Below are 13,978 nucleotides of genomic sequence, written 5' to 3' on the forward strand. Positions count from 1 at the left end.
TGCGGGCAGTTTCTATTTAATCCACAAACCATTATTAAACAAAACATAGGTTACCAGAATGAGCAAATCCAGCCTTTAAATAATATGACCAGTATGCTTTGTATTATAAGCAGAGAATGCTTTGCCCTATCCTAGTGAGTTTATGAGATAGGACAAAATATTACAGCCAGGGTGTGTGCCTAGTGTGGATTAAATAAAATGTGCATGCGCACATCACTTGGAAAGGTTTGATTTGTGAATAGTGTTTAGCACTGTAGATCAAAAGAAGCATTTTAGAAAATTGACTAAGATGAAATTGTATAGGGAAGGCCTGCAGAAGGAGCAGGGGGAAACTTGCTGAAGTATTTTGAGAGGCAGGAAGAGAAACTGAGGTTAAAAAGAATGCAGGATAAAATAACATGTTAGGTATCTTGACCTTTTCCTTAGAAATAAATGGAGTCAGGGATGTTCCAATTTCTAGGACTACTACTGAGTTAGACTAAATGAAATGTCTTCCTACAGTGACATGAAAAAGCATAAGCTATTTATTTTTTCCAGATAATATTTTTAAAGAGGGGGTGTTTGGGGGATTTCTGCTATGGGATTTAAGGACCCCTCCTTCGTTTATTTTCAGATTACAGTTTTCCACTAGCTTCTCAAAAAGCCTTGCCCAAAGAAAATGGAACACATGTGAAAGACCCCCAAGGAGAACCCACTTTTCATCCCCTCTCTGATTCCCTTGATCCAGACTCTGAAGCCCCCTCCACCAGAGTCCTGGAGGAGGAGGAGGAAGGTTTGCTTCCTATCAACCAGTTAAAGGGAATGACTCAAAGCAGCCAAATGTCAAAAACCACTTTTTCTGAAACACCTAAAGAGGATTCCTTATATGCTATCCTGTTTTCCACCATGGCCGCCAGAATGGGCCCAGCGACTGAAGCAACTACAAACAAGCATGGGAAAGAATCTGCACTCGAGTATTCTTCTTCAGGCTTTGACTTAGGAAGCAGCATGGGGCCCAACATCTTGCCCTTGTCTCCCATCTTTTCAACCGAGACCACTACAGACCCCCAGTTGGTCTCAGAACTTCCTCCCAAGATTACCCAAGAGAGCACAGTGGCTGCGATAGAAATAGCAGGGGAACAGTTAGCAACTGCAGCTGCAGTAGAAGGCGATCTACCAGAAGGAAAAGCCACAACACAGGAGGAGATTCCAAAACCTGTGTCAGGAACAGTTGCAGCTGAGATGAAACTGACAGGAGAAGATGTCATCGGTTCTCATGAGGACAATTTCCAAGGAACTGAGACTGTTTCCAGGACTCCTAACAGCCTATCGGATCACAGCTCTTTGCATCATTTTTGGGACTGGACCAGTAGACGAGCCCCAACTCCAACTCCTAGTCAGAATAGCCAGGATACAGAACTGCCAATCATCACAACTGCTGCAGCAGAAAAGAGTTTTACCGCACAAAACAGAGATCTCCTGCTTGCCTCAGGAGTTCCCTGGAGTTTGACACAGGTAAGAAAATTGTGTGGGGGCCATTGAGTGATGAGTATTTAAACTTAGAAACACCTGTGTCTTTAAAGGCTGGTGGGAGAAACAAGCCATTTAACATGGTTTGATGTGATCTACATTCTTCATCCAGCATGACTTGCCCGTTAATTTCTTTACATGTGGTTAATTTATAAGCAACACAAGCATGAAGCAAAACCATAGCACTAAAGTGCCACAGATGTACAGGATCAAAATTCTATTTTAAAAAGCTGCAACATTTCTCTTATAAAGGGGCTTAAAACTAATTAATTGATAATTAAATTCCAGGTTATTTTTAAGGCCCAAACCCTCTCAAAATGGTATCTATGATATTATGAATAAAACAAATGTGAAAATCAATATACTGCAAATGTTATAATATCTCTCCTTATCAGTAAAACAAACAATTTTAAAATAAATCTTAATTTGAGTAATTTATTAATTGGCTAATAAAAAGCTATCAAGTTCTAGTTTGGGGTAGTTAAGATACATTTTTCGAAACTATGATAAAGCTCACATATTTAAAATAGCCTAGTAATGATAGCTTAGTATTTCTGCTTAAAGTCATGAATCAGTCATTCTAGAATTCTTAAAATTCTTTAAGAGTAAGACTTCTGTAGCCATGTCAAATATTTTGATACAGTTGAATGTGTTTTGTTTCATTTCATCGGAGCAATAGGTTTATTGTCTTCATTGATCCATTTAATTTTTAAATTAACTGAGCTGATTCTCAAGATATTTTTTTAATTTGTCAATTGCTTACAAAATAATAGGTATAAGTAAAAACATAGTTATGAATACATGGATACATATAAAAAAATAAAAAAGAAATAAAAGAAACAATAGGGCAGGGACGGTAGGCACATTGGTGCGCTTATGCACGCCCCCTACAGACCTCTTAGGAAAGGTCAATAGTAGACAGTCTAAGGTTAAAGTTTTTGGGGTTTGGGGAAAAAACCACAGAGTCAGGTAGAGTATTCTAGACATTGACTGTTGCTGAAGTCGTATTTCCTGCAATCAAGTTTGGTGTGATTAACCTTGAGTTTGTATCTATTGTTTGCTCTTGTGTTGTTATGGTTGAATCTGAAGTATTCATTGACTTTTAATTTTTTTCTTTTTTAAAAATTGTAATTGTGATACTATGAAGATCAACTCTAATTGTGTTCATTCTTCTGAATTTTTTAAATTAGATTTATATTTTTAAAGATTCAAATAATCTGATCTTAGAGAAAGAATGAGATATATGTACACACCTAGGACAACTGAGTAGACAACACATTGGATTTAGCTCCAGAAAAGTGCAACAGAGCATACAGGAATATATCTATATGTACTATATTATTTATATGGGACTGGAATAGCAGTGTTTCACCCTCAAGAAAGTATTGTGCCTGCCAACTAACTATTATATAGTCCATTCTCTGAGATTTCACCCCAACGTTTTGTTTCAGATGCTTAACTCAGTTCATTTTTCATTTGTATACAGATTGACTACCGTATTACTAGCATAAACATTGTGCTTGTTTGCCAGTGCTCAAACAAAACTTTGAACACCTACATTGTGTATGCCAGTTTGTATAAGTCATTTTCTTGGGTTTCAAATATAATGGCCCAAAATTTAGTATGAATTTTACGCACCTGTGTTATTGATCCATGTCTTAAGTTTCTTGAATACTTTGGAACTACAGTGGCCCCTGTTCTCAGATTCATCTACTGTGTCTACATCTTTGAATATCATCATCAATCTGAGAAATATGCTACCAGATACAGTGTAAAATTAAGGGATAAAACAATTGGTTGCCTGATTTGGGATAAAACTTCATATATATTTTTTTTTTAAATGATCGTGCTGCTTCCCAAAATATTTCCATGTTAACTCAGAGATGTCTTGATTGGTTTTGTTTTGTAGATTATCTGTAAGGACTGGAGCAACTTGGCAGGCAAAAACTATATCATCCTGAACATGTCAGATAACATTGATTGTGTGAGTCACTTGCTTTTATATTTAAATCTCTGTCCTCTACAACTTCCCCTCCCTTTCAGTAATGCTTAATGAAAGTGATTTATTATCTCCATCAAGTAGTAAAATGCTATTTTATCATCAAGAACAATATTTTGAATGTTCATTTAAAATATGTTTCATCCTACATTGGCCAATTATTCATTAATATCGTATACTCATATATTTGTATGAGTATAATATAATACAGTATAATATTGTATACTCATATACAATATTCCATTATTATAGATCTTGAAGCATTTTAACAAACTATGGCTGTAATATTTCCTAAACAATTAAATATGTGCAAATAAAGAACTTTGGATAAAGGTTTTATATAATATTTCTGGACAGATTGTTGCTATAATACCCTTAACTAAGATGCTGCTATTAAATAGTCCTTTTCCCACACATATAGTATCAATTTCCAATAAATACTTTTCTTTGAATAGGCCCACAATATTACTTTTGGATGATACATTTTATGTTAGGATTAGGAAACATATGATTCTGCATGAAAGTTGATGGGAGAACTGTATGTGTATGTGTTTGTGTGCGTATGCTTTGTATCAATTGATTAGCAAAACAAAGGAATATTAGAGATCCAGTTCTATCCTCTTGCTTTCCTGGATTATTCCAAGGACAAGAAACCAAAAAGGATCAGAGAGAACAATAAGACTTGGGATGGGAGGATCTCTGAATCTGACTCAGGAGAGAGATTCAGACTATTGGGGTGGATTAAATGTGCTCCCCTCCCATTAAATCAAACTTATTTTATAGGTTGCCTTTTTCAGAACAGAGGTGATGCCCAGACATGGAATTCAGATAGCTATATAGATTAGAACTTCATGAGAAGTTTGTTGATAGACTGGTAAACTACCTGCAGTTTTGGTGGTTGGCAGTGTAGGTTTTAGAGTTATATCTTTCCTCCAGTTTGGAAACAGGCAGTTTAAATAGGCAGTTTCCATTGACAGAAGCTGTTTTCTTGTCCTAGTTTCTTAGGTAAGGCATATAAGAGGACAAAATATTTTCTGTTTCTTAATATAAAGAACAGGAAGGAGAGAAATAGAGTTTTGTTTTCTTTTCCAACAGCAGCACAGCAAAGCGGGACCTAGAAAATGCAACTGGTTATTTTCTCTCATCAATTGATATGCTAGCTATCAAGCAAATTTCCAGACACTATTTAGACCGGCGAGCCAGCCATTTCAGTGTTTAGTATTTCATGGAGTTTGAATTTTGACAAATGAAGGAGATACTTTTTATGGTTTTGGATGGCTGGAATAAAAAAGATTTAGTTCAAACGGTTTCATAATCAAATGATGGTGATTGAGCAAGCACAAATTTAGAAGTTCTTCACTATACATAAGTCATGGAGGGATAATTATATCTGTGATGAAGGAGAAATCTGCTCATGCTGAACATTTATTGTATTGCTCTGTTTGTAACACAGCAGGAGTGGGTCACAGATGCAAAGGATGGAATATCTGTCTCTCAAGGTTAATAGGATTGATGATGCAAACAATCAACCTACTCTATAAAGGATACATATTTGTTTATTTATAAAATTTATATAGCCATTTATCTCACATGAAGTAACTCTAAGCAGCATACATCAATTAAGCAATAAATATATAAAACAGGTACAAGAGATGATGGACATCAAACATAATAATGGAACCATGTCACTGGTCCCCTGGGACCCCAGGCCTAATGACATAGCCAGGTCTTGAGGGATTTCTGAAACATTGGATGGAACTAACCTCACTTTGGGGAAGGGGATGCAGAATGTTCCCAAAGCAAAGAAGACCCACCTTAGATAAACTCCCAGTGAAGTTCTGAACTTTAGGTAGGTAAAATGGAACCATTTATATCCAAATGGAGGTTTAATGAGATATTGGAATGCTTCAATGTTCCAAGACCGATAAAAATAAACACGTTCATTAGGTGTATGTCAGAGACAATCAAGGAAATAAGAAATAGCATATATGATGAAATAAATCTGGTCTTGCTAGCTAAAACCCAAAACAGGATTACTGCACAAGGCATTAAGAGATCATGCTTTGCATCCAATCTTTTCAGCCAATGCAGTATGATTCAAAAATATTTAAAGGGGTGGAGTGTTTCTGCTTTGACTGACTGGATAGAATGTAACTTTTCTTCTATCACATATATTCATATAAAAGAAATTGTAGGCATTTTCATTAATTTTTAAAGGTTATCAGCTCTGGTTGAGCAAGCATGTAGTCTTTTACTTCGTGTCATGATAGAAGATAGTTATCTGAGCTCTCCTTGTGTTACATTATTTATACTGACATTTCTGAAATGGAAAAGAGATGGCAAGAAAGATGCGCTGGCTATTTGTTCATCAAGTTCTATAGAAAGGGGGTGGTATTTTTCTGTTCTGTCATATCACTGGAAATGTTATTTTTCTCTCAGGAACACATTTTTCTCTGCTCCCCATAAGGCTCTGACTGCTCAGTCTGTGGTGATGGAGGGAGACCTATCATTCCTGCAATAGTTCTACCGGTGTGGGCCAGGGATTGCTTACTACTAAAGCTGCTTTCCTAATTTCCTTTCCTTTAGGGGGCCTGTCCTTTGCTCTGCTATCCCAGATTTTTATCTTCTGCTGTTCATAAGCTTTGCCTTGTGAGCTGAGGTTCTGGTGTGTCCTTGTGACTCAAGTCTGGCTCTTCCTTGTCTCTCCCCATCCACCCTTTGCCAGACCCAAGCATTTGAGGTTCCCATAGCAACCAGTAGTGTTAGCACATATTAATAACTAGAGTGGCCTTTGAGTTGGCACAGCAACTGAGCCAGAATAGATGTGGGGATGACTTTGCCAATTGATGTGCAAGATCTTAGAAGAATAGGACCATCTCTGTTTGACCTGAATCTGGGTACAAATGATGAGGCTCTTGCTCTTTAAAAAATTAGTAATACTGTGTCTTTTTTCTTTCTTCCAAAGATTGCAGTAATGGTGTAAATAGATATGTCCCTCTATTATCAATCAAGGCAGCATCTTGTCAGATCCTTATGTGTTATCTTCAGCACCTCCAGCCTAGTGACCTTGCATTTTTGTCCATATTTGAAACCTTTAAGGAAGTGAGGTTTCAGGATACTTCAAAAAGGATATTCCTTCCTGAATTTTAAATGATACTCTCCCAATCATCTTGATCCCCAGGTTATATGACCAGGTGATAAAAAATGAATTCAATTGTGTTTGTAAACTACAACTGGTTTGTACTATTTGTTGCAGCCAGAAAATCAAAAAATTCAAGAAAGGTAGCAGTTATGGTGGAACTACTAGGGAATACATAAACACATATTTTGAAACAATGAAGTTGATGGAGTAAAATGGAAATGGATGTCTTTCAAAATCTTGGCTTTTAAAAGATCTCATTTTCTTTGATATACTATATTTGGATGCGAAAGTGTGTATTCAAGAAATCTGTTTGTTTTTACTTAGGGAACTAAAAAATATTTTTTGCTATAGGAAGAGTTCCGAGTGGAGAGAGGCCTCCAGTTGCTGGCCCTGATGGAGGATGCTTTCTCCAGATATGACAATGGATTGCAAGGGCAATGGTTGATCTCCTTAAGTAAACCTAATGAGAATGACAAACATCTGCTGATGACCCTGGCAGGAGAACATGGTAAGGTTTTGGTGAAAAATAAAGGGTGTCTGACCTATATTGTGCTTATTCCAATCTTTTCCCTGTACAAGTATCTTTCACGCTGTTAAAGCATCTAACTGGACATCATTAGACATCATTTCAACAGGATTTTACTATTTCACAAATGAAGGCAAATATACCTGCCCTAATATACTAGGACAGGTATATTTGCCTTCATTTGGATCCTGCATCAAATCTGGTTTAGTCACTGGGAGGACTAGAGGTTTAGTCCGAACTTTCAGATCGTGCTGGAGCCCATCTTCGGGGAACTTCTTTCTAACGGAAAGTTAGAGAAGTTCTGCTACAGAGAAGTTCCCTGAAGGTGGGCTCCAGCATGAGACCAAAAGTTTGGACTAAACCTCTGGTCCCAGGAACCGAACCTGATTAGATCCTGCATTTTACTATTTGTTCAGTAAATGCCCTAAGGTACAGGTAAAGTTTCTCTCAAAATCAGCTCACTCTCTGCTAACTTTATGTAATTTTCATGGCAACAACACAGAAAAGGTTTGTGGAGGTAGTGGTTTTCTTCTATAATATTTTTCAACTTCCTAGACTAGCCTGTACATAAAATTCCTTGCTTCCCTGTCATCCAAGTACTAGTGAGATCCCACTCTGCCTAGCTTTGTTTGATCATCTGTATAACAGAGATGTGAACTATGATTGTATTTTGGATGTTCTGTCAGGAGTCATGCTGTAGGACAAATAGCTGAGAAGGATAAGCACCTAAATCTTATTTACTTTATAATTGTTCCACATGTATTTCCAATTAAATTAAATTTAAAATTTCAGTGCAGTGGCTGCTTTTGGAAAAGCTCTGTGGGACTTTCAGGGAGCTTCATAAAATCAGTATATTAACTCTTAATACTGGCTGTCATTTTTTAAACTATTTCTCCCTTTTTAATCTTTTACAAGTTTCCCCCTGCTGTTTTGCATTAGAATCTTGTCACACTAGAATCTTCAAACTTCTTCAGTTATTATGTATAATCATTGCCACCCTACTTCCCCCCCCCATCATATTCTTCTCACATGTTTCTGTTGGTGCAGCATTTCTAATACATTCCTTTTTTTAAAAAAAAAAAAAGTTTTTATTTTTTTAAAACAAACATACACATACAAAACATAAAAACATAAAACCACCTTCCATTTTATATACATACAGTGTCTCCGTTGGTTACGGATCTTTTGTACTATCCTTTTGTGGTCATTACTCACAGTTTATATGAATTTTCACATTGTCAAACTAACATATGCTTATATATTTATCGGTTATTAATCATCCATGACTGAACTATTTATTCCATCATTTTATACGAGATATTCCAAATTTTATCTTAAAATTTATGTGATACTTTCAACCAATGGTTATATATGTCTATATTATGTTTTATATCAGTCTATTAAATTTCTATCACAGAATTATCTAGTCTATTACATTACCATGTCTTTTTATCCAACCATTGATAAAACATCCCATCTCATATAAAATAGTTTATCTTCTTTTTTTTTTTTAAGCAAGTTTTATTAATTTCAAAAAACAAACAAATCATCATCAACCATTACATATTTGAACCTTTTTCCATTATAGATTTAACAAGTCAGATAAAACCTTATCTTATACAATACATTTCTATATTATTTCATCTATTTCTTTCTGACTTGATTATCATCACTCTCTTTCTATGTTTCTACAAGGTTTCACCAATACTCTCAAAGACATAAACAGACACAAACATACATATAAAAAATCTTTTAGTAAAGTAACTTGGCCCCAGGTACCTCTCTTTATATGGGCTTTAATTATATTCATGCTCATCTTACAGATCATTACTTATTTTATTTACCATTCTGTATCTTCTATATAAACTTCTCCACACATTTCACTCTTCATAATTCTATCTTATTCAATCCATCTTAATTTAAATCATTATATTTGTATCTTTTGCCCATCCTTTATTATCCCTCTATCTCATTCCTTATAATGAAAAAAAAAAAAATTTCTCCTGAAATCACTAATCAGAGTATGATGCCTTTCTATCCTCTCCCTAAATTAATTAGATTAACATTTAAAATAACACCTAATACCCAATTTGATTCTGCTTGGTACATTCTATCTACTAATTTTTACTTTTAGTAACAATAAAAACAGAGTAAAAAATCAAAAATGTTTAAATACATAATATCCTCCTAAATACGTAGTTAAATAATAAATCTAAATAATAAATCTTATAGCATTCTCATTGCCTTTCCCTTCAATATTTTATTACATTTTAAAAATCAATCATTATTAAACATTTCAACATTTTAATTTCTTATTAACTCTTAAGCCATTCTAATTTTCTATTTCTAATACAAATGTTGCAATACCATATTGTGTACCTTGCAGAATCTTTTTTAAAAAAAATTTATGCTTTACCCATTATCCCTAAAAAGGATTCCTCTTTTCCCATCTGATTTTAACACTTTGTGGCTTTTCTCCGCCTTTCCCCTTTCTTTCTAAAATAGTTTATCTTCTTGTTCTCTTACTTTCAAATGTCAATTTACTCATTTCAGCACAGTCCATAATTCTCTTAATAACTTCCTCCTGCATAGGTGTTTTATCGTTTTTCCAATTCTTAGAAAATACAGTCCTAAGACATTCCTTGATGACTACATCTTATAGCCTGAGCTGGTTTGGGATGTCATTTTCTATGTATGTAAAATTTGGAGTTGGATTTACAAACTCTGTCCCAGCCACGGAGAATCCATGACATCCCCACTTAGTCTGCAATGTTTTCCTCAGATCCCATTCTTACATTTTTCTCTAGACTGGAAAACATGTCCTTCACCTTCCCAATAGTGATACTACGGTACTTCAAAAATACCACTCAATGTTACAGTGAGATATAGCAGCATGTGAAGACAATAAGTATGTTTGTGTCTATATGAGTGCATATTTACACATACGGTTCTGGTCCAAGCAAACCCATCAGGGCTCACATGCCAGCAGTGATTGCTTTTATCCAGTTTGCACTGTGGTCCATTTATTTTTGGTTCACAGTACTGATGCTCTTGCACAGAACAGTTTGTCTCTAGGGTTGAAATATGTTGTTGGTTCTTGCTTTTTCTTGCTCTGCCACCCAAAATTAAGTGATCTACATCTTATTCAGGGAAACAGTGAATGGATAAAAACAAATTCTAGAATGATGTAACATCTTTTTCTCAGTCATTTAATGTGAATGTGGCAAATGGTTGCTTATTTCAAGCAGTTTTAATGCAGAGGTAGACTTGCAATAAGTGGGCCTACAGAATATTTACAAAGAATTCATTCTTATGGTTGTGTATCCATGGAGGATAAATGGGGAAGGCGCAAAAAATTAGACACCTCAGACAATGTCATTCCCAAATGCAACAATTTTCAGATGACTGGACACAAATATGCAGCTGTAGATTTGACATGATGAAGTCACTATGTTGCACATCAGTATTTCTCAGTGATTGCAGACCCCACTGGTTCTCATAATAGTGACTGTGGGATGCTTGTAAAGTAAAGTTTTTCTATCGATGTAGAACCACACCCCTGATGTGAACATTGGTTCTGAATTCTAAAGCATATTTAGTACTCAACATTGAAAACAAGTGTTCCCAATAATATTATTACTTTTAAACAGGAAATAATGCTTTCATATAGACATATTTCTCTATTCAAGAAAGCAAGCGGAAGAAGAGTACTCTGAATTAATGCATTTTTTAAAATCTGATACATTTCATCTCCTAGGGGTTGTTCCAACAAATGATGTCCTCTTGGCATTAGGGGATGTGCAGAAAAGTTTAGCTGAGGTAAGACCTTATTTACTTCTATAGGAGAAACTAGGCGAATAGAATAAATGAATTGATTGTCTCCTGTAACCATTCACAGTAGTTTCTTCTTTTCTGCCTGTAGATTACTGATTACATTGCTGTTAGATGTCACTTTTCATTAGCTGTGAGTGATTCTGTGGATTTGTATACTTGCATTGTATCATGATTTCTCAAGATCTGGTATGGTCTTGTTGAAGAATTACCAGATTGGTTCAGTTTATCTGATCAATTACAATTAATTGGACATTAAAAATCCAGACTTGATACGCAACAGAGATGGGTGGTTTCTAAATATGATATAAAAATAAATATATAAATTAAGCCTAGATCTCATTCTTGCTCATTGTATGCAGAGAATTGAAGCTCTGTTGTTTTCAGTAATTGAACTTTTCTGTTCTGTCTGTAGGAAATCCTCACTGGCTAAATGTTGCTTTGGCCTTCCCATTCTCTGCCCAAATGTGATATGTGCTGAATTTCTTTATGGAAATTCATTTTTGTACCCAAAATCTAGAAAGTTCAAAAGGGACAACATGAAGATCAGAGGGCTTTGCACAATGTTCTTATTGGACATTTCAGCAATATCAAAACAATTGCCTATTAATATACAAGGGTGATAACCCTGCTTCCTCAAAATTTACCTCTCAATATATTTTAAAATAAGGTAGAGCAGATTTGTCTCACTGGTTAAACATTTCATCACAAAACATACATTTACATGTAATATAATCCAAAATTTTCTATCCATAAATATGTAATAGTCATGAATTCATTGGATATTTCCAAGTGATATTTTCATCACATGATTATTTTGCTTCAGGCATGGAAATTTAGTAAAGGTTATTCTTTTTTTTCAGTCTGTAACCTTCCTGCATGTTCACCAAAACTCCACTAAAGAGAGAGAAAGTGCCTATTATTAGGACAGGTTTATTTTTCCTAGGTCCAATTTGTTGGGTTGTGAATTTAAATATGACATATCATTTCTGCTGATTGTCACTTGGAATAAAATCGGTGTACTGGAAATGAGCCTTCAATTGAGCTCATAAGGATATACCAGTGAAACAAATAGAAAAAGCAGAGCTAGTTTCTGGAATCCCGCCCCCACCCCCCACCATTTGATTATAGTCCTGTGATCAGAAGGAAGGAGGATTTAGGAATGGAATATCTTAAGCTGCTTCCTTTTCCCTTAGGAAGGGTATCTCTCCCCCCCCACCCCCGCAAAAAAATGCCATTTTCCAATTCAGTCTTTTTTTTTCTGCCAGTTTCTCCCATCACAACAAACTTCGTCCCATTCAATTTTCTTTTGGGGGAATTAATTGAGTAGATGGATGGCAGAACCGATATAATCCAAGCTTCTTTACATAATTTATTTCTAAAGTTCTGTTGAAATGAGGGGGGAAAAGAGGAAGAAGGTCTCACTAAGCAACTAACTTCCTTGAACCTTGAAAAAGTTCAAGAAATGGTGATTTGAATGTGATCTCACTTCTTGAAGGGGCTGACTCTCTAAATGTTTTCTTGCCAATGTTGTAACAAAGTCCAGAGGGAAGCAATGGCCTTGTCATGAAAAAACATGCCTCTCTAGCAGCATATCTACAATAAAATCACACTGCCAATTCTCCTGCCCAGTGATGCTACCAAACACCCACTCCTCAAGAACCTCTACAAGCTGAGGTTAATCTCTTTGCCCAGCTATACCCTTGGTGTAAAATACAAAAAAGGGGATGCAAATGAACATGTAGAAGGGAGCATCCTTGTGGTACCCAGGATGAGAGTTCATAATATCTCTTCCAGAATAAATATTCAATAATTGAAAGAGAGTAATACCGTGAGCCGTGGTGCAGTGGTTAGAATGCAGTGTTACAGGATGACTCCACATTCCACTGCCAGGAGTTCAAATCTGACCCGCTCAAGGTTGACTCAGCCCCCCATTCTTCTGAGGTCGGTAAAATGAGGAACCAGATTATTGGGGGCAATATGCTGATTCTGTAAACCACTCAAAGAATGGTGTAAAACACTACAGAGTGGTATATATAAGTCTAAGTGTTATTGATAATATTGGGTATCTAGGAGAGAGCTCTATTGCTGAATTTTTGTCTCCCACAATCAGAGCCCTTTCTTCAGTTTTGGAGGAGATGACTTGATAGTTTTACAGTTTTTGAGGCAAACTCCCAAAGTCAAACCGTTATATCTTAAAAATGTAAATGTTTAAAATGTAAACAAATAAAATTAATTGATTTATTTTTAGCAGGCATATTGTTTTGTCATAACGCGGGTTTTCTGGTTCACAATATTAAAATGCTGTTTGTACGTAAGTATTTAAGAGACTTATATGACAGTCCATCTTATTTATAATAATACCAGATAGCTCATAGCATAAGAGTAAAACATAAAAAGAAACGATAATACCAACTGCAAAGCCACATCTCGTGGAGATCCAGAAAGAGAATTCCACCATACATCCGCTGAGCTCCAGTCTCACCGAGTCCAATGCCTGGGGGAAATATATATATATATATAAAAATGGTATTAAAGTTAGCTTCACTCTTACAGCATGACTTTCAAATAGAAAAACCCAATTTAAAAAAACCTATTTACAAGGACAGGGAGAATTTAAAAAGGCTTCATGTGGTTCTGAGCAGACCATACATTTGTTGCTAAGCAATCTTATCTAGAAAGGTTGTTCCATGAATGGGACAATATTGTCAACAGGTCAATGCACCTCACCAGTCATTTCCCTCGTTTCAGTTGAAATAGGATCACTGAAGACATTGCAAGAATGGGAGGTTGCTCTGTGTGCTTATTATAAAAACCTCACGTTGTTTAAACTTTCAGTGCCTAATGTTTTAATGTTTTTAACCTTTTAATTGTTTTATATTGTTATTTATTGTATTGTAAGCTGCTTGATAGTGAGGTGGGCAGCATATAAATTTAATACATAAATTATTATTGCATTGAGAGTATTTCA

General features: G+C 35.5%; 1 protein-coding gene across 1 annotated transcript in view; it reads left to right on the plus strand.

Annotated features, from left to right (window-relative positions):
* PODXL2 (podocalyxin like 2) overlaps nucleotides 1-13,978 on the plus strand; it is a 48,725-nt gene that overhangs the window by 31,650 nt on the left and 3,097 nt on the right. Inside the window, exons 3-6 of the mRNA XM_087954691.1 lie at nucleotides 614-1,494; nucleotides 3,419-3,493; nucleotides 7,002-7,158; nucleotides 10,934-10,995. Of these exons, the coding sequence (XP_087810817.1) occupies nucleotides 614-1,494; nucleotides 3,419-3,493; nucleotides 7,002-7,158; nucleotides 10,934-10,995 (1,175 nt within the window). The remainder of the gene's footprint in view (nucleotides 1-613; nucleotides 1,495-3,418; nucleotides 3,494-7,001; nucleotides 7,159-10,933; nucleotides 10,996-13,978) is intronic.

Source organism: Notechis scutatus, chromosome 2 (genome assembly GCF_049901735.1).
Source record: "Notechis scutatus isolate UNSWTSFEM ecotype Mainland chromosome 2, rNotScu1.2, whole genome shotgun sequence".
Taxonomy (NCBI): Eukaryota; Metazoa; Chordata; class Lepidosauria; order Squamata; family Elapidae; genus Notechis; species Notechis scutatus.